Source organism: Triturus cristatus, chromosome 6 (assembly GCF_964204655.1).
Source record: "Triturus cristatus chromosome 6, aTriCri1.1, whole genome shotgun sequence".
Taxonomy (NCBI): Eukaryota; Metazoa; Chordata; class Amphibia; order Caudata; family Salamandridae; genus Triturus; species Triturus cristatus.
Window position 1 is genome coordinate 717126518 of NC_140589.1, and position 19109 is coordinate 717145626.

The window sequence follows — 19109 nt, forward strand, 5'->3', positions numbered from 1 at the left end:
CTACATGCCAAGAACAGATGGTTACATGGTAAGTAACATAATCCTTTCTCTTCCGCCAGCTTTGCACAGTGTTCGGTGAGCACTGCGTGCCTCTTGGGCCGATGTAGCAAAACTGAGTGGGAATTAGCAAAGTTAAGCCGTCAGATGTGGGCTAGACACAACAGATTTGCTGGGCAGGGCCATTGCTTTATCAGTGGCACTCTGCCGCCACACCTGGCTGAGGTCATCTGGTTTTTCGGGGGGGAAGTCCCGGCATCCCTATGGACATGCCCTTTGATGACACTCGCCTGTTCAACGACAAAGCTGGTTCAGCGCTTAAGTGCTTCAAGGAGATTAGGGCCAACGGCCGGTCGTTGGGACTTGCCATGGCCCCACTCCAATCTCACTCTTTACTCTTTTAACGCCTTCCGTAGCTAGAGTAGGAGCTACCAGCTGCGTCCTTTCCAGCTGAGCCACCAGGGCAAACAGGCTTCCCAAACCTTTCATGGCTACGGATGCAGCTCCCAACAAGTCCTGTGGAAACAAGGCCAGAAATTGCTATTCCTGCTACTTTTTGGTGCCAAAGAACGCAGGCCTCTGACTTATTACAGGTATGAGTCTTCTCAATGCTTTTCTAAAGAATGAGAAATTCATGCTGCAATTGCTTTCTCAGGTCCTGTCTACATTGAGCCCTGAAGACTGGATGAGAGTGTTGGACCTGCAGGACGCCTGTTTTCATATCCCCGTCCTGCAGGCCCATCGGCGTTCTCTATAGTTCACGGTGGACCAGGAGCGTTTCCAGTTTGCTGTGCTTCCCTTTGGTCTCACCAGTGCACCTCGGGGGTTCACGAAGGTGATGGAGTGTGCAGCACATCTGTAGAGATCGGGGGTACCAGTCTTCCCCTATTTCGACACCTAACTGCTGAAGGTGGGCAAGCTACAGGCAGTTGTTAACCATCTCCAGACTCTGGCTGCCCTCCTCCATATGCTGGGGGTTCACTATCAAAATGCTGAAGTCACACCTGACTCCTTCTCAGACTTTCATCAGAGCCATTCTGAAGACAGAGCAATTCCGTGCCTACTCTCCGGAGGAGTGTGTCCAGGACATTTGGGCTGTGATCCTGATGTTTCAACCTTAGTCCTGAATTTTGATGAGGCTGGGTCTGATGGCCCTCCCGCTGGTGAAGTACGCTCTATGGCATATGCAGGCTTTGCAGTGGGATCTAAAGTCCCAGTTGGCGCAGCACCAGTGGAAAATCTCCGGCCTGGTCCAGAATTTGCAGACTGCAACATATCTGTAGTGGTGGTTGATGGACAGTGATTGTCAGTATCAGAACATTCTCTCTTCCTCACCCAGAGCGGACAGTGGTGACCGATGCTTCACTTTTGGGCTCTGGCGTCAATCTGGGGGTGGTTGAGATCAGAGGCCTCAGGTGAAGGCCTAGCTTCACATCAACCTTCTGCAGCTGAGGGCGTTTTGGTAGGCATTGAAAGCTTTCCTGTATTCCATCAAAAGGAAGCTGTTCCAGTTGTTTATGGATAACGCTACTGCCATGTGATACTGCAACAAGCAGGGCGGGATGGGAATGTGGACCATTTATCAGGAGACTCCGAACTCTGAGCATGACCTTCTGTTCTCTGACCACACTCCCCTTTCAAAAGGATCTACTGTTGCAACAACAGGACAGTGTCGTGCACCTGAACCTGCACTTGTTCCATCTTCATATGTGTAACTTGAACTGCGACCTTCCTTCCAAAGTCTTGCCAGTCAGGCGTCCGTCAACAAAAACTGTATACGCCTTGCACTGAATGCTCAGCTGTTCATTGTGTCTTCTGAATATCAAGGCTGTTTTCCCCTCATCACGATTACCTAAACTTGTCGCATGAGTGAGCTTTAGTCTGTTTTGGCGCATTCACCCCATGCCACCTTTTTTCTAGGCAAACTGGTGTTGAGGACCAGGGTAGCCCTTTTGCCATTGAGCAATCCATCAACCTCCCAACATTCTTTGCTGTGCCTCACCTCTCGAAAGAGGAGGAGACACTCCATCCGCTGAACTCCAAAAAAGCCTTGAGCTTTTACGATTGTGCCAGAGACCATTGGGTGGATCAGATTTGTTCTCTGGGGAATAGAAAGGTAAGGCATTGTAAAAAAGGACTTTGTCCAGGTGGAACGTCCTCTGCATTAAGATCTGCTATGCATTTGCCAAGAAGCCGCCTCCAGAAGGACTAATGGCGCATTTCACCAGGGTCAAGATTGCTGCCACAGCATTGGCACGTGAAATAGCTGTACTGGACATCATGCTGTGACATAAGTGTTGGTGTACATGCTGGCGTAGCAAAACTGCCTCGACAACCATGTCTAACAGGAAGGGCATTTTGGCCATGCAGTCTAGCAGGACTTTTTAACCTGAGACATTCCACAGACTCTCGTCCATGAGTTGTGGTGCTTTGGTATTTTTCCACAAAGTGAACTGTGGTTAGAAGTATCCATCAGAAGAGGAGGCACAACAGAAAGCAGTCTTTAAAAGGAAAAGAAAAAGCGCCAAAGTGCAGAGAGCGCTATGGGAACATGGGCTTCTCGTCTGAACTCCAAACCTTTAACCTGTCCTTTCACAGACAAGTTTCCTTTAATCTTGGGCCTTTTTATGCCCAAATAAAAGCCTTTAAGATGGTTCTATAGTTCATTTCCCCTCAGCGTTCTTTTGCTACAACATGCAGGTCTTCAATAGTTTGGTCACTTAAAGACTTTGGCTTCATGCCGGAGTTAAAGATATCTTGAGCTGCAGCTGTGATTCCACACAGTCAGGTGGCTCCCAATTTGGTCGCAGTCCGCGGCTGCTACAATGTGGGCATCTGTTAATTTCCAGCTCCACTGAAGTAGGTACCAACACTGATGAATAATTTGGTGTAAAGTAGGGAGGTCTCCAATCTTTACAGTAAGAAGGGCTACTAATGTTTCATGAAAATCGTCCTGATTTACCAATGTTATTCGTGTTGCAGTAGTGACCACATCATCCAAGATTACATTAGTGGTCACCATATCTAAGATACGAGCAGTGATCACCTCAGTTCATCAGACATTGATCTCAGCTTTGTGAGCGTGCAATGTCTCTACATGGGTAATACAGAAGTCATAACTGCAGTACCTCAACGCCAAGGTAATAATATTGGTATATTAAATAAGTATCCCCAATGCCACAGGACTTATCATTCAAATATCGGCTTTAAATATGCTTTGGAATTTCAACCATTTTTCTCCAAACATCAGCTTATATTTCTGAAAATACACAGTTTGTCATAACTTTTCAATGTTAGTATACATATATTAATTAAACAAGGATAAACTTCTGTTTTTTTTCGGCTGGGGTGCAACTAGGAGTGCTACTTATAAGTAGATGAAGAGCTACCAGTAGCTCACAAGCTGCTCGTTGGAGAAGCCTGGTCTAGAGTACCGTTGGAAGTTGTCAGCCTAATTTCTGTGGCCACCCAGTAACTTAAATGCCAAAATTGATGATCCACTTTGCATCCAAGTATAGGCCCTTTTGGGATTAGAGTCTGATTCCTTTGCGATTTGACGGTTTGTGTGTGTCGATTGTGTATCAATCGGGGGTTGGTAAAGCGCAACTACTCACCCAAATGGGTTTCAAGGCACTGAGGTCGGGGGCGCGCAGCTCCTGGATGGTTCCGGAGTTTCATTGAATAGCCAGGTCTTGAGGTCCTTCAAGAACTTAGGGAGTGTAGGTGTCTGTCGTAGGTGGAGGGGGAGGGAGTTCCATGCCTTAGCCGCGAGGAGGGAGAAGGAGCGTCCCCCTGTTCTGGTGTTCCTGATGCGTGGTACCGTCGCAAGGGAGAGCTGGGCTGGGCTGGGCTGAGCAGAAGGATCTTTGGGGTACGTGGAACGAGAGGCGGTGGTTCGTGTAGGCGGGTCTGGTGTTGTGGAGGTCATTGTGGGTGTGGTTGAGAAACTTGAAAGTGATTTTCTTCGGGGAGCCAGTGTAGTGTCCCTAGGTATTGGCAGATGTGGCAGTGAAGTGGTAGGTCGAGGACTAGTCTGGCGAAGGCGTTCTGGAGCTTGCCGATGAGGTACTTGTTGATCCCAGCGTAGAGTACGTTGCCGTAGTCCAGTCTGCTGCTGATGAGCGCGTGGGTTACGGTTTTCCTGTGTTTGAGGGGGATCCAGCTGTTCTTCATCCACCTGGCCACTGCTTCCATTCCTTCTTGAAAGCTGAGCTTGGAGATGTTGGGTTCATCGGAGAGGGAGGGGAAGAGTTTGGTGTCGTCTGCATAGGATACAATGTTTAGTCCTTGTGATCCGACAATGGATGCGAGCGGGCCATGTAAGATGTTGAACAGGGTGGGGCTGATGGAGGATCCTTGGGTGACTCAGCAGGTGGTTGTTGTGGGTTCCGAGAGGAAAGGGGGTAGTCTGACCTGCTGCTTTCTGCTGGAGAGGAATGAGCAGATCTAGTCCGAGGGCTTTGTTTCTGATTCCTCAGTCGTGGAGTCAGCGGGCTAGGGTACGATGTGAGACTGTGTCGAAGGCAGTGGAGAGGTCCAGGAGGATGAGGGCCACAGTCTCTCTTCTGTCGAGTAGGGAGCGGATGTAGTCTGTCGCGGCGAGTAGGGTGGTTTTGGTGCTGTGGTTTTTCGTGAAGCTTTATTGGTAGGAGTTGAGGATGTTGGTTTCTAATATGTAGGAGGCGAGTTGACTGTCTTTTTCCAGGATTTTCGCCAGATATGGGAGTAAGGAGAGCGGTCTGAAGTTCTTAACCAGTGGCGTCCGCCAAGGTTTTTTCAGGAGGGGTTGATCTCTGCGTGTTTCCAGTCGTCGGGGTAGGAGGCGGTCTCGAAGGAGCAGTTGATTCGTTGCAGCTTGGGGTGATGTCTGCGGCTATGTTGTAGATGTGGTGGGGGCAGGGGTCTGTGGGGGCGCCTGAGTGGGTGGTGCTGTGGAGGAGGTCCCTGATTTCCACAGCATGTCTGTGGAGGGAGCAGACGTTGAGGAGGATGCATTGCAGGGTTTGGGGTGCGGTGTAGGTGTTGCTGGAGGACGTAGGTGGGTGCTGGGTCTCGGTAACGGAGAAGTAGTGGCAGAAATGCGGTCAGTAAAAAGTGAGGGCAACAAGACAGACACAGAGCTGCAAGGCATTGCCATGTTCCGGTGACCAAGGTTAGGAGCACGGTTGGGCGGGAAGCGGGCCAAATCTTTCAAATCGGCCCTGAACAAGCCCGGAGCTTGTGTAATTTCTGCGCAGCCTGAGTCTCCGGGGCATTGGATGAAATGAAAAAGAAATTTATAAAGCGCAAATCATTCACCCGAGGGTCTCAAGGCGCTAGCTCATCAAACACAAGATACCAGAAAGATTTGACCACATCAGAGATTAAAAAGCCTCGTTTTAGCGCCTTTCTGAAGGCCAACAGATGGGTTTCTTCCTTTAGCCTTAGTGGAAGTGAGTTCCAAAGTCTGGCAGTTACGACCAGGAAGATTCTTCCTCCCCAAGAACATTTTTTGAACTTGGCAACTACCAGGTTATGTGCATAAGCTGAGCGGAGATGATGGGCCGGAATGTAGGGCTGCACAGTCTGTTTAAAAAAGGCAGGTCCTATGTCATGAATAGCTTTAAAAGCTATGCAGAGGGCCTTAAATTCGATCCGTCTCTTCACCGGCAACCAGTGTAGCTCTTTAAGCGTCATAGAGACAGATTTGTGTTTTGGGATGTTCAGCAGTAAACGTGCTGCTGCGTTTTTCACAATCTGTAACTTTGTCAGACATTTTTTCCGAAGGTTGATAAAAAGGCCATTACAATAGTCGGCCTTGGATAAAACAAGAGCCGAAACCACTAATTTCCACAGATTGGCCGCAATAAAAGGAAGAATCCTACTAAGTAACTGTGCTGCCGTGTCTGATGGTGAACCTGTCACAGACCCCACGATCTGGGTGTCATCAGCATAGGAGATAGCAGAGAAGTTCAGAGATCGAATAAGCCTTGCCAACGGAGCAACATAAATATTAAAAAGAGTGGGGCTCAACGAAGAGCCTGGGGTACTCCACAGGGCAATGTGAAGTTAGCTGACTTAAAATCTGAAAGAGCCACAAACTGTTCCTGCTCTGCCAGAAAACACTTGTGCAAAGCAAAAGCTTTCCCTTTAATACCGATCCTATCTAAAACTTCCAACAACTTTTGATGATTCACAGTATCAAAAGCGGCCGAGAGGTCAAGCAGCACTAGGAGGAGATTTTAATTGCCAATTTGAGCCCCTTGAGAGTTTAGACAAGGGAGAGTTAGACGATGAGGACCAGTTTTGGCATGTCCCGGACCCTCAAATTCCCTTCATTAGAGCCTGGACTCCTCTGGCTCTTCAACTCAAGTCCTTCTCCCTTGTAATGTCTTTAAGGGCCTGTAACAGGAGGTTGAATCCAGACCGCCCTGTGTCAGCTACGTTCAATAGACCCGGGCAAACTTCCATCATTGACTATATACTGATGGAAACTAGACACTGGGACAAGTTGTTGGAGTTTATGATATATCCCAGACAAGATAGTGACCATAATGCCCTTGTCTTAACTCTTAAACCGGGAAGTTTTGGGCTAACAAATCCTGCCCCTGATCCCACTGGTCCGCCACTTCCTCTGTCGATATCTAACAATAGGCGGAGGGTTAAGTGGCCCCATTTCCAGAACTCCCTCTCCAAACTTGCTAAAATATACCAGATAGTCATACCATTTCTCTCTGATATGGGGGATGTTAGTATAGGAAATTTGGGTGTGGATTCCCAGGGCATTCCCGTCGAAATCCATAAGCAGTTGGTTGTCATGCTGACGGATGTGTTAAACCCAGTGGGAAAGGCAAAATGCCAGGTGGATCGGACACATCCTTGGTATGATGCCTCCTGTAGAAAAGCAAAAAAAGCCTTGCTCTCCGCAATCAAAGATGAAGATCGAGCTAATATTAAGAAATCCCGTTTAGAGTACAAATAGGCAATCCTCAAGGGAAAGAAGGACTGGAAGGAATATAGATGGGAGGAACTTAGATTAGCTCTCTCTCGAAGGGATTCTAAGGCGTTTTGGGCCACTGTGAGTTCTGGTGCGGGAGGCTTGACCCCAGTTGTAAACATAGCATCCCAAGTGTGGGAATCCCATTTTGGAGCACTATATTCTGACTCTGGTGAAGATTCTGCACTACTTTCTAACCCCGACCAACTTTTGGAGGATGGATCGGTGAGTGAGATAGATATGGCTTCTGGTGAATCTATGACTCATCCTCCGTTTACCGTCCCAGAGCCCCAGCAGGAGTATCGATCGCTGGGGTTTTTCGACGGCGGACGGAGTGAGGATTACCCGGTGGATGGGGGTGGGTCCTGTTTGGGCCAGCCCTAGGCCATCACCCTTAAGGAAGTCGAGTTGGCAATAGTAAGGCTACTCCCCAATAAAGCTCCTGGATTGGATAAGATGCCCGGAGACTTATTTCGTTCTCAACCCAAAATATGGGCACCGTATCTGGTGGTTTTATTTAATTCAATACTTATGGAGGCAGATCCACCTGATACCTGGCTGGGTGCAGAGATTGTCCCCATTTTTAAGAAAGGTTGTCCACTAACCCCAGCAAATTATCGGCCCATCAGCCTTATAGATACTTCCCATAAACTAATGGGTCGAATTATCCTAGATAGAATTCAAGGGTGGATGGAAGAAAATGAAATACTGACCACACTACAGGCTGGGTTTTGGTCCGGTATTTCAACTATAGATCAAATTTTTCGGCTCCAGGTCCTATTTTGGAAAACGGTGAGTGTGGAGGGTGGTAGCCTCTACCTCATTTTCGTTGACCTGCGCGCCGCCTTTGATCTTGTCCCAAGGGAAAAGTTGTGGAAAGTCTTAGTTAATTTGGGTATCCCTTCGTATTTACTGAATATTTTAATGAGACTCCATAAAGGTAATTATGCCCAAGTTAGGTGCGGGAGGCATGGTGATTTGTCTGCACGCTTTCCAGTTGGGAAGGGTGTACGCCAAGGGTGTGTTCTGGCCCTGACATTGTTTAGTCTCTATATCAATGGTCTGGTGGACCTCTTAGCTGAGGTAACTGATAGTGATGCCCCTAGGCTGGCTTCTAGCCGAGTGCCCGCTCTGATGTTTGCGGATGACACTTTGTTGTTATCCAAAACATCATCGGGCATTCAGCATATCTTGAACGGCTTTGCAGCATTTTGCACTGCTCGAGGATTGGAGATAAACTTGAGCAAAACCAAGTTCATGATTTTTAACCCCCCGAAGCAGACCCGCCCAAATCCTACTCTCAACGGGTCTGCGCTTGAGAGAGTTAAGACCTTTGTCTATCTTGGGATTATCCTAACGGAGAATTTTGATTGGGACTCCCAAATTTTGAAATCAACACTTAGGCTGTCCCAGATTATGGGGGGGGGATTAACCAAGTCCAACGAACTTCGGATTTTAAGCCGGCAGCTCCGGCTATAGAGATATACCGATCACAAGCCAGAATGGCCTCATTGTATGGAGTTGAACTTTGGGGCCACAAAAATATATCTATACTTGCCAGGGTGGAGCATGGTTTTATGAGAAGCCTCTTGGGTTTGCCGCAAAGTACACCACTTATTCCTTTGCGATTTGACTTGGGGCTGGAACCAATTGAAGATCTAGCAGCTGTATGGCCCATGCTCTATTGGAAGAGACTCTGGTCAGTGCCTGAACTGGCGGTATACAGAGAGGAATTCCTAGAGGTCTGGGCTGTTATAAAAAATAAGAATATCTTGTTGCTACACCACATTAAGAACCTCAGCATAAAGATTGGTCGGATTGACCTCTGGGAGTCCCCGGAGGTGTCATGTTTAGGGTTACCGAAACAGGTACTTATAAGTCAGCTGAGGGAACAGAAATTACTCGCCCTACATCAATCAAGCATCCTGGGGAGACTTTCTAAAGAGTATCTCCTAGTAAAAGCTGACCCGCAAGCAGAAGCCTTTTTAGACGTAATCTATCCACCGCTTGCGAGGAAGCTTTATGTACAGCTAAGACATGGCACCTTACCACTTAGGGCTTTTACCTACAAATGGGCACAATCAGAAAACATTGTTTGCCCGGCATGCAACTGCAACCGAGAAGATGTACGCCATGTTATGTTCTTCTGCCCTGCCTATCAATCAATAAGAAAACACTGGCTGACCCGCTATGTAGGAATCTTGGGTTTAGACACTGCACACAGGCATGTAGTGTTTTAACATACGTTACCCATCCCCCTATTGTTTTTGCTGTTTCCCGTTTTTTACTGGGTATGTGGCGAAGGAGGAAAAGTTTCAAATAAATATAGCCTTTTTCTTATTATTCACTATTTGATAACTTTACAGTTTAATCTTTTTAAACTCTGTATCAATTTGTTGTTATTTATTGTTATAATGATCCGTGCACTTCTGTATGTATTTCACTTGCACTTTTATGGTCTATGACCGAAATAAAGTTATCGATTGGAAAATATACAGTTTCTCACGGCTTGGCCGCATTGCGGCTTTGAAGATAATACTGCCTAAAATCATATTTCTTTTCCAGACACTCCTGTTGGAGCCTCCTTCTGGAGCAATCCCGTTTCTTTAGCGAGCCCTCAACCACTTTGTGTGGGCAGGGAGACGACCTCACATGCGGAGTGAGTTGAGCTACAGAACTCCAGGGGAGGGAGGCTTAGGCATACCGAATCTCTCTTGATACTATCAAGAGGCTTAGCTTTGGTACTTTTTAGAATGGTCACGTGCCAAATCGGAGAAGCACTGGCTTTTCATGGATAGGTCAGTGGCTGGACAATCTTTATGGAAAATCCCATTCCTTCGTAAATCTGCCCAACCCAGGAGCCTCCTCCCCTATCACTAAAATGTCTCTCAATGCCTGGGACAGTGTGCTTGAGCTAAATGGACTCACCACATTCCCGACTCCTTTGACACCAATTGTTGGCAATCCAGGCTTTGCTCTAGGTCTGGACTCTCTAACTTCACACACTGGAATCAGACACTGAGGGACCTCTACCCTTCGAGAGCCTGTTTTCTGATCATACTTTGCCCGAAACCGAATGATTCCTTTACTTGCAAATCAGGCACTGGTTGATGCACCCCTCTGTTTCACCTAAAGTACAATGCTTTTTAACTTCTTACGACAAATAGCTGCTCTCCAAAACATCCAACACACGTCTTATTACTGAATTGTGCGGCGTGCTTCATTCCACTGCCGATCAGTCCAAATTCGCAGCTCAGAAAAGATGGGAGATAGAATTAGGCTGCTCACTAAGGCAGCGGGAATGGGGAGGACATTTACAGCTCTAGGCTCAAAGCTTGTAATTCAGCTGGAATAGAAACGGCTACCAAGATAGTTTCGTATTGGTACCTCACACCACCTTGTTACACAAGGGTAATCCGTCTCAAAAGCCTGGGTGTTGCCATAATTGTGGCTACTTGGGCACGTTATTACATATACTATGGGAATGTCCTACACTCGCATCTTATTGGACACAAATACTGGATGACATTGACACTCATTTTAATACACAGCTCCCCCTTTTTCCTGGCTATGTTATCCTGGGATTAACCAACACACTTACCTTCCCGCTTAAATCTCATCAAAGTCGGCAAATTGGCTTGGCCTTCGGTGCAGTTTTAATAAACATTTTGTCACACAGGGGCACGGGACGGATTCCGACATACCAGGTATGGATCTACCAATCATGGCATACCTTAGGGATGAAGTGCCTGTCACTCTCTTTACTGAATCTAGGAACCTCCTTCCCAACCTTATGGCGTCCCTTCTTGTCCTTATTATCTTCTGGATTCCGAGAACTCAGCTGCCCCAAATAAATACACCTTCTCTGCCTGGCTAAGACCCCCTGTAGCTCATAGTGAATACACCCTGGCTACTTTTACAGCCTCGTTTTGAGATCATTCTTTCAATCAATATCTAACGCTTTTTGGTCCCTGGGGATGGGGGAACTGTTTGGGTGGTTCAAGGAATTTGTAACGATAACATTGTTGAAAGGCCGTAGGCCTAGTATTGCTATCGCCCTTGTTTATGAAAACAAATAAAATAGATTTAAACCATAAAGTGAAGGACTGTCAAAAGTGTTGTGTAAGTAAAAAGTAGATAGTAAGGTAGTAAGACGAGAACCTCTTGCAGAGGTTTTTAGGGCCTCAGAATTAATGGCCTGTAGCATTATGTTTATAGATGGTGCTTTAAAATAAAATATTTTTCATACCAGAAGCAATTGAAGAGTGGATAGTTTAGGAGAATTAAATGACTCAAATTTTTTTTTGGTTAAGAAGGACTTGGACATCAAATGAAGCATGTCCAGAAAATATTTGACAGTCTCAGGTCAATGGCATTTTTATTGTCAGTTCTGACTGAGATGGCTGCTTGAGTTAGAAGATGATGGTCCTAAGACAATGAATAAATAGAAGAATATTATGCAATATTCTGATGATAGTAAACCCAGTTGGGTAGACCTTGTTATAATCGAAGCACCAAAGGAAAGTGAGGTACTCCCATGACTTCAGGCAGTGCGATCTGAAGTAGTTGGGTGGGGTCCAAGGTCTACCGGTTAGTAGACGTGGCCCAGTTAGGGGTGGACCACCAGGTACCATTCTCTCAGTTTTGTCTGAATTTAAGTTTCAAGATATTGATCCAGTCAGCAATAAAGGCAAGACAGAAAAGAAGATGGAGAGATAGCCCGGGTATCACTGAGACAGACAAGCAGTTGCTTGATTATTCAAATCAAGGCTGCTAGTGGGTCAATATAAGTACTCAAAATAACCGTAGCCCCCCTCAATAGAGGGGTATGACACTAAAGCTATGTTAGACTTGTATTAAGCTCCAGACGTCTGTCTTGCCACCAATGCAGGTTGTTTGCTGGCCTGGTACACCCATGCACTGTGTGATATGGCCACTCCTAGAACTTAATCTAAGATTCTGTTAAATCCGAGATTAAGAAAAGGACTAGATGCTGCCAAACAATCTTTACAAATTGTTCTGGACACTATTGATGCAGTGATTACCTGCCTGGATGAAATCTACTAGCTTTTCTTGGGATATGCAAGCCATTTGATAGGCATGCTAACGTGAAGCAGACTACTCGATTGAATGTTCCAAGCAGAGTAAAACAACTGCAAGGGACTTTGGGCTGCCGTCCCCAGCAAAGAAATTCCATCAGCAATATTGGAAATTTCAGGGATACAGCTGTAAGGTACAGTGGCAAAAAAACAGGAGCCATAGCCCAAGCTTCTCCAACTTTAATGTTTTTGACCTTTCCATGGCAGATTATGAGGCACTGGTATGCAGAACCAATCCTAGTCCACCTCACTTTTTGAGACCTATGACAATAAATGGCTGGTGGTGTCAACAGGGGAACATTTTTCTGTCAATCTTTTGAAGTTAAAGGCAATCAGGTTAGTTTTGAAATCTTTCCTCTCCCTGATTCAATGAACTTGGTAGTAAATAGTAACAGACAACACAACAGCCATAACTTACATGGAGGCATGTTCTCCCCTCCACTGGCAAAAGAAATTCTTAATGCTCTTTTTAGCCACAGGCAAAGGAATCTGGATATTTGTAGCACATCTAATGGGGACTCTGAACTTAGAGGCAAATTGCCTCATCCGGCATCTGTCAGTCTGTCACGAGCTGCATCCCGAGGAGCTAGCTTGCCTCCTTCACAGATGGAGTTGCAGATAAAGATCTATTTGCAATTCAGAGCAGAAAAGTGTTTTGAATACTGTTCCATGATGCTCTCCAGTTGATGGGGTATGCAATGTCTTTGGTGTGGATGTTTTGTTTCACTTGACCTTTTCTTTTCTATTCAAAAAGTAATTCACAAGATCGGCTGTCACAAGCATAAATAATGATTATGTCCCCAAATTGGGAAAGTACCTATGATATTCTGATTTGCTACTCCCAAGAAACAAGGTGAACTTGCTCCTACCTCTTCAGGATTATTTCCTTTCTTGCACTTCATTCTTTCATAAACGATGTTTCTGGCCAGGAATCACTTCGGACAGGAGTGTGGCTGAACTGTAAGAGACATTTCTGTCTCTTTATTGTACAGTGTTCTGAATTACTACTATGTACTCCCAAACGTCCTTTTTCAAACGTCCCTGCCCCTTTTTAGCTAAATTACCGAACTAAACAGCACACATGTCCACTACTCCCTCTAACAACTTACTGCTTCCCCTTTCTAAACCGTTCCCATCAACTACCCCTACTTCAAATCTTTACTAAACACTCAAGAGCACAAACTTAACACAACTAATCCAAAAGGGGAAAAAACACATATTAATATACTAACAATTTAACTCTAATCTTGAGTTCCAGAGTAGTTTGCTAATCGCCACAAAGCACTTCAGCGCCTCGTTGGGGGTTGTGAGTGCTATATAAATACAATTTACAATTACCACTATTCCTGAAACACAGGCTTCATACCGGCTAAACCTTCTTTTTCTAACAAACGTAGTCAGTTTCACCTATCCTAATCAGTCTCTTGTATTCTTTCTGTCTGCCTCATGCTTCTAGTGAGAAAGAGACTGCATTTGCTGGACTCAAAATGTACATTAAATTGCTACCTCTGCATATATTCTGTGGCAATTAGGGAGTGGACTTATTCTGGATTGATCTCCTTGTGCATAAAGAAGTGGAGCAATTTTTGATCTCATGCTTTGAGGGGCAAAGCAGCAACTTCTACCATCTTGTGGGGCGTGACTATTCAATCTATTTGCCAAGCAAAGACCTAGGTGTCTGTGCATTCCTTTACCAAGTACTACTATTTGGATGAGCAAGACACACTGACTCCCAATTTGAGACAGCTGTAATTTACGTTTTCTAATATAATTTAAAGGACAGGTCTTTGGCCTGTTCCTTTATAGTGCTTATTTATGTAGAGGGATTTATAAAAGAAATATCCAGGAGCTAGTATTTATTGGAGAGTGTCACCTGCATTCTGTAATGTACTTTCTCATGGATATGACTAATCATCACTCTCCTTCACCCACCCCCCTCAAAAGAGCTATTGAGATGTGACTTTTTTTTGTCTCTGTACTTCCTCAGCCTCTGTATGGACTTGGTAAAAGCATGGCAAAACTGACATCCGCTCCTGTAACTACCATTGTCACTTTAGGTGGGCTTGCGGCTCCGTGAGCAGTCAGACAGCACTACATGGTGCATGGTTACAGTGGCAAAACGTTTCCAGATATAACCTTACACATAGGAAGCTGCTGTTCTATATTAAATCTGCTAGTGTGATTGTTTCCATCGAAAGGAAATTTACCAAAGTTAACTAACTTATTCTTCATTGCTGTCATGTAGAGTTGATAAGTTGGAAAACATTCAGTCTGAGCACCAATGAGGAAAAAAATCTTCAAGGGAACTCCTATCAATAAAAAATAAAAAAAGTCCAAGATTAGACGTTCATTAGTCAATGTCGATTTAGGCAGGCAAAGTTAGTCCTTTTTCATAAGTCAGGCAGAGAGAAATGGAGGTCAAACCTGCTGATAGGTGACCCTCAGGGGACATCCTGCTCAGACATACCGGTAATCTAGGTTCAGTGGCCTCCAAGTAACCCTTCAGTAATGACGTAGTTTTGTATGAACTGTAGTGAAATTCCCAGGCTCAAATTGGCATTGTCTGCAAACTCAGCAGAATCTAGGATCTCTGAACCTTTTACAGTGAGATAACCATGGGATGTTAAAAGTAGTTTTGTGGAGTGTGCAGTAAGTGTTACAGAGCCGTTAGACCTGCAGCGACCCCAGAGACTTTGCATTTCTGCAGACCTGTCTCAGTGGGACTCTAGTACTCCAACTTTCCCCAAAAAATGGATAGCCAGCTGGGCAACAAAAATCTTTTCATACTTCAGTCTTTTTATCCAACTGTGGCCAAAACCTTTACTCCTCATGACACTTAATTACAGCCTTTATAAAACTGTAAAGTACCACACAGATAAGTGATTCCCTATGGCTTTTTATTTACCTTTGCCAAACATCTTTTACCATGCAGTACTTTACGTCACACATAAAGGTGTGGGTAGAGAGGTAAAGGAACTTTTAGAGTCATTTATTTTAGAATGTAAGGGTGGGTAGAGGTAAAGGGGCAATGGGTGAATTTAAGGTAAAGGGTTGGGTAGTGTTAAATGAATGTAAGGGGGGTGATAGGGTTTTGGGGGTGGGTAGTAGTAGAGGGATTATGGGTGAATTTATGATAAAGGGGTGGGTAGGGGTAAAGGGGGCATGGTGATTTTAGGGCTAATGGGTGATAGTGGTAAAGGAACATAAGTGATTTTAGGGTTTTAAGGATAGGTAGGGGTAAGGGTATTTTTAGAGTGTAGGGTGAGTTTAGGTAAAGGGAGGTAAGAGTAATTATAGGGTTTAGGGTTATATAGATGTAAAGAGGGTAAGGGGGAAGTTATGTTAAATGGAGTGGGTAAATAATGTAAAGGGTTAAGGTAAATGGAGGTAAGGGGGTTTTAAAAAGGGGGTTTGACTGTACACACCCCAAAAACAGATCTGCTAAAAAATGGGGTTTAGGGGCCAACACCCAAAAAGAGGAAAAGTGTGTGTGTGTGTGTGTGTGTGTGTGTGTGTGTGTGTGTGTGTGTGTGTGTGTGTGTGTGTGTGTGTGTGTGTGTGTGTGTGTGTGTGTGTGTGTGTGTGTGTGTGTGTGTGTGTGTGTATTCACTGAAAAAACCATAGGTTTCACACATGTTATAGTTAGCGGAAATTTTACTGATAAAAAAACCAATGAAATTCCCCCGTTATAGTTAGTGCAGGCAACTATAACTCACGCGACCGCAATCCTCTGCTGATGCTAATACTGTATTTAGACACTTATTTGCCCATGTCTTCTTCCATACATTTTTAGCTATACATATATTACAAATATTTTTTTTTCATAAAGACACATATGTCATCAGCAGAAGATTGCGGTCGCGTGAGTTATAGTTGCCTGCACTAACTATAACGGGGGAATTTCATTGGTTTTTTATCAGTAAAATTTCCGCTAACTATAACATGTGTGAAACCTATGGTTTTTTCAGTGAATTTGCAAGGTTTTTTAAATGCTAATTCCTAACTATAACGTGTGTGAAACCTATGGTTTTTTCAGTGAATTTGTACGGTTTTTTAAATGCTAAGTTACTTTACGCCATTCGTGGCGTGCGCGCCCACTTAACGCAGTTCGTTCCGTGCGCGCACGGTGCGCTTCGCGCACCGTGCGCGCACAGTAAGCACGCGGTGCGCTTCGCGCACCGCGCGCCCACTTTACGCAGTTAGTGCCGTGCACGCACGGTGGGCACGCGGTGCGCTACGCGCACCGCGTGCCCACGTTACGCTAGATGGGCCATGTACGCACGATGCGCTTCGCGCACCGTGCGCACATGGAGGACATATGATGCACTTCGTTTTGAAAGGTAATATTTTAATTTTTCGTAATTTTTATAAGCCATGCACAAATGGTGCCCTTCGGGCACCATTTGCACACGGGGTGGACAGAGTGTGGATAATTTTTTTTTTTATTTATTTTTTTTTAAATATTATAGTTTATCTCATGTCTTATAAGCCATGCACGATTGGTGGGCACACGGGGTGGGGAGAGTGTGGATAATTTTTTTTTTTTATATCAATTTTTTACCGTACGCGTACGGTAAGCGTAATCGTCGAAATTAGCGAAAAAAAAAAATCCGTTTTTGGCCTTGGGGGATCTTTGGGGACTCCCTCAACATGGCTATGTGTGTGGGAGCTGTCTAAACAGCCCCTTTACATGTTTTTGTGCTTTGTATTTTCATCATCACTCTCAGTGCGAGAGAGAAAATGGCGGCCGCCGCTTCCTGGTTTCGGCCGATTCGAAAGTTTACTAAGATCTAAGAGCCAATCAGAATCGCGCTCACGCACGCCACCGTACGCGTACGGTAAGCGTACCGTAAGCGCACCGTAAGCTGGCTCAGATATATATATTGATTTAAAGGCTATTTTCTCAGAATCTACTGAACAGATTTACACCAAACCTACAAAAGGCACTTCCTTGACCTGAGGACTACCTCTCTGCCAAATTTCAAGTAATTCTGTTCAGCCGTTCGGGCTGTAGCCCTGTCTAAAGGTCCTATGGAAAAATGCATGGGAAAAACGCGTTTTGGGACCCCCCTTTTATCTCAGCCCCCGCTTGACGAATCCCCCCGAGACTTTCAGGGTAGGAGCGGAGCGTAGCGTAGCGCCCCACCTATTTTGAAAAGTTTGTGAGGATTCGTCGACCGGCGCCAAAGTTATTCAAAATAGAATGTTGCGGATTTCCTATGGAAACGTGGTCCTAACTATAACTACCTACTGGCGACCGCCAGTAGGTAATGTGTGTGTGTATATATATATATATATATATATATATATATATATATATATATATATATATGTGTATGTATATATATATGTTTGTATATACATATATAGCCACATCAACACACACATGTACATCGGACATTACAAAACAGGGAAAGGGCCATGCATTGTACAGCCCTGGGGGTTTTGCAACGCATTGTAAAGGTCAACATGTTGTAATGCCTGTGTTTTTAAGGCATGCGAAGTAATGACCCGTGTTGTAACGTCTTCTATGCATGCCCAATACCAGTTTGGTACAGAGGCTGACATAGCACATATTTTGGGCAAAGGCATCTCCTTTTAACCATGCCCAGCAGGTACTGGTGGTGGTGGTGGGGGGGTGGTGGTGGTGGGGGGGTTTCAAGAAAAGAAACAAAGACATTGAAAATAATGCTCAAAGATCACACATCAGGCATGCTCTAAGATCACCAATTGACCATTTTACCCATTGGGCATGTGTTTAGGGTGTCATGTATCTGGTCTCTTTGGAACTTGGTGCAAGGTATGAGTGTCATACCCTATGCTGATGCTTTCGGAGCAAGGCAAAGGCCATTAGCTATTATGGATTGTGAAATTGAGTGCTGGACATTGCCAGATGTCGCTCCACTACTGCTGGAATTGTGGTCAGGGGACTAACCATTGTCCAAGGCGAAGGCTTGTGCCTTGTACTAGCCTTGCATGACTTAAGACTATGCCCGGTGGGTACTGGTGGTAGGATAGTGGGCGGCGGAGTTTCAGAAGGTATATTGATGAAGGGAATGATCTGCACAAATACACTTAACATTTTCTTACAAAGCCAAAAATGTCAATTAAACATCTTTTTAGTCTCTTGTGGTTGAATATGACACTAAGATCAGTAACGTTTCACTATTAAAATGTTTTTGTACCTTCATTTGTAACATTTAAGATAATGCTTTGAAGGATGAATTGGTGTATGGAAGCAGAAATATTGATATAGAAAAGTATTGCAAAATTATGGTATGTTGGAAAGCTGCATTGTGAATGAACAGAAATCATGAAAATGGAGGTGTGGAAACAGTACCAATAGAAAGGTGAAAATAATAGGCCTATTTATTGAATATGGATTTTATTATAAAAATATTCTTCTAATGGCAATGTTAATTAGAATACGTGGTCTTGTATTTACAGACATTTTGAAGAAAAAATGGATACTTTGGAGGTGCATCTTGACATTTCACAATGTTGTATTTTGTTATAAACTTGAAAACACATTTTAAAAAGACTAAATGTTGTGTGTTCTTAGGACTGTTAAGATGATAATTGACCAGTGTCACATTTAAGGCTATGTAAAATTGTTTGGCAGTGTTCTATAAAATAGCCTTACTTTCTTTTTTAGGAAATAATAGTAAAAGAGGAAGAAGAAGAACTTTCTGATAAAGGCAGTGACTCTGATGAAGAGGATACCAACAGAGATTCACAAAGTGATAAGGAAGACGGAAGTGACAAAGACTCAGACAGAGAGCCAGATGAAAAACACAATAAAGATGATGAAGCCGTAAGTCTACTTTATACTCCAAGTGAATGTTTGATTGCTTTTTCATAAATTATTCAGACCTGTGCTATCTAGGCTCTAAGCAATAAACAGTCAAGGAGGAGAAAAAATTGGAAGAATTTACTAATTTGGTAAATGCATGTTAAGCATTATGAATTTGTTTTATCAACAATATAAGTTTGCACGATTATCTAAATAGCAATTCTACAGTGCATGTTTGTAGGTA

At 44.4% G+C, this 19109-nt stretch overlaps 1 protein-coding gene across 1 annotated transcript in view; it reads left to right on the forward strand.

Moving 5' to 3' along the window:
• The window catches only part of SEC63 (SEC63 protein translocation regulator), a 669334-nt gene that overhangs the window by 493556 nt on the left and 156669 nt on the right, over positions 1-19109 (forward strand). The window contains exon 17 of the mRNA XM_085611209.1: positions 18728-18886. Coding sequence (XP_085467335.1) covers positions 18728-18886 — 159 coding nt within the window. The remainder of the gene's footprint in view (positions 1-18727; positions 18887-19109) is intronic.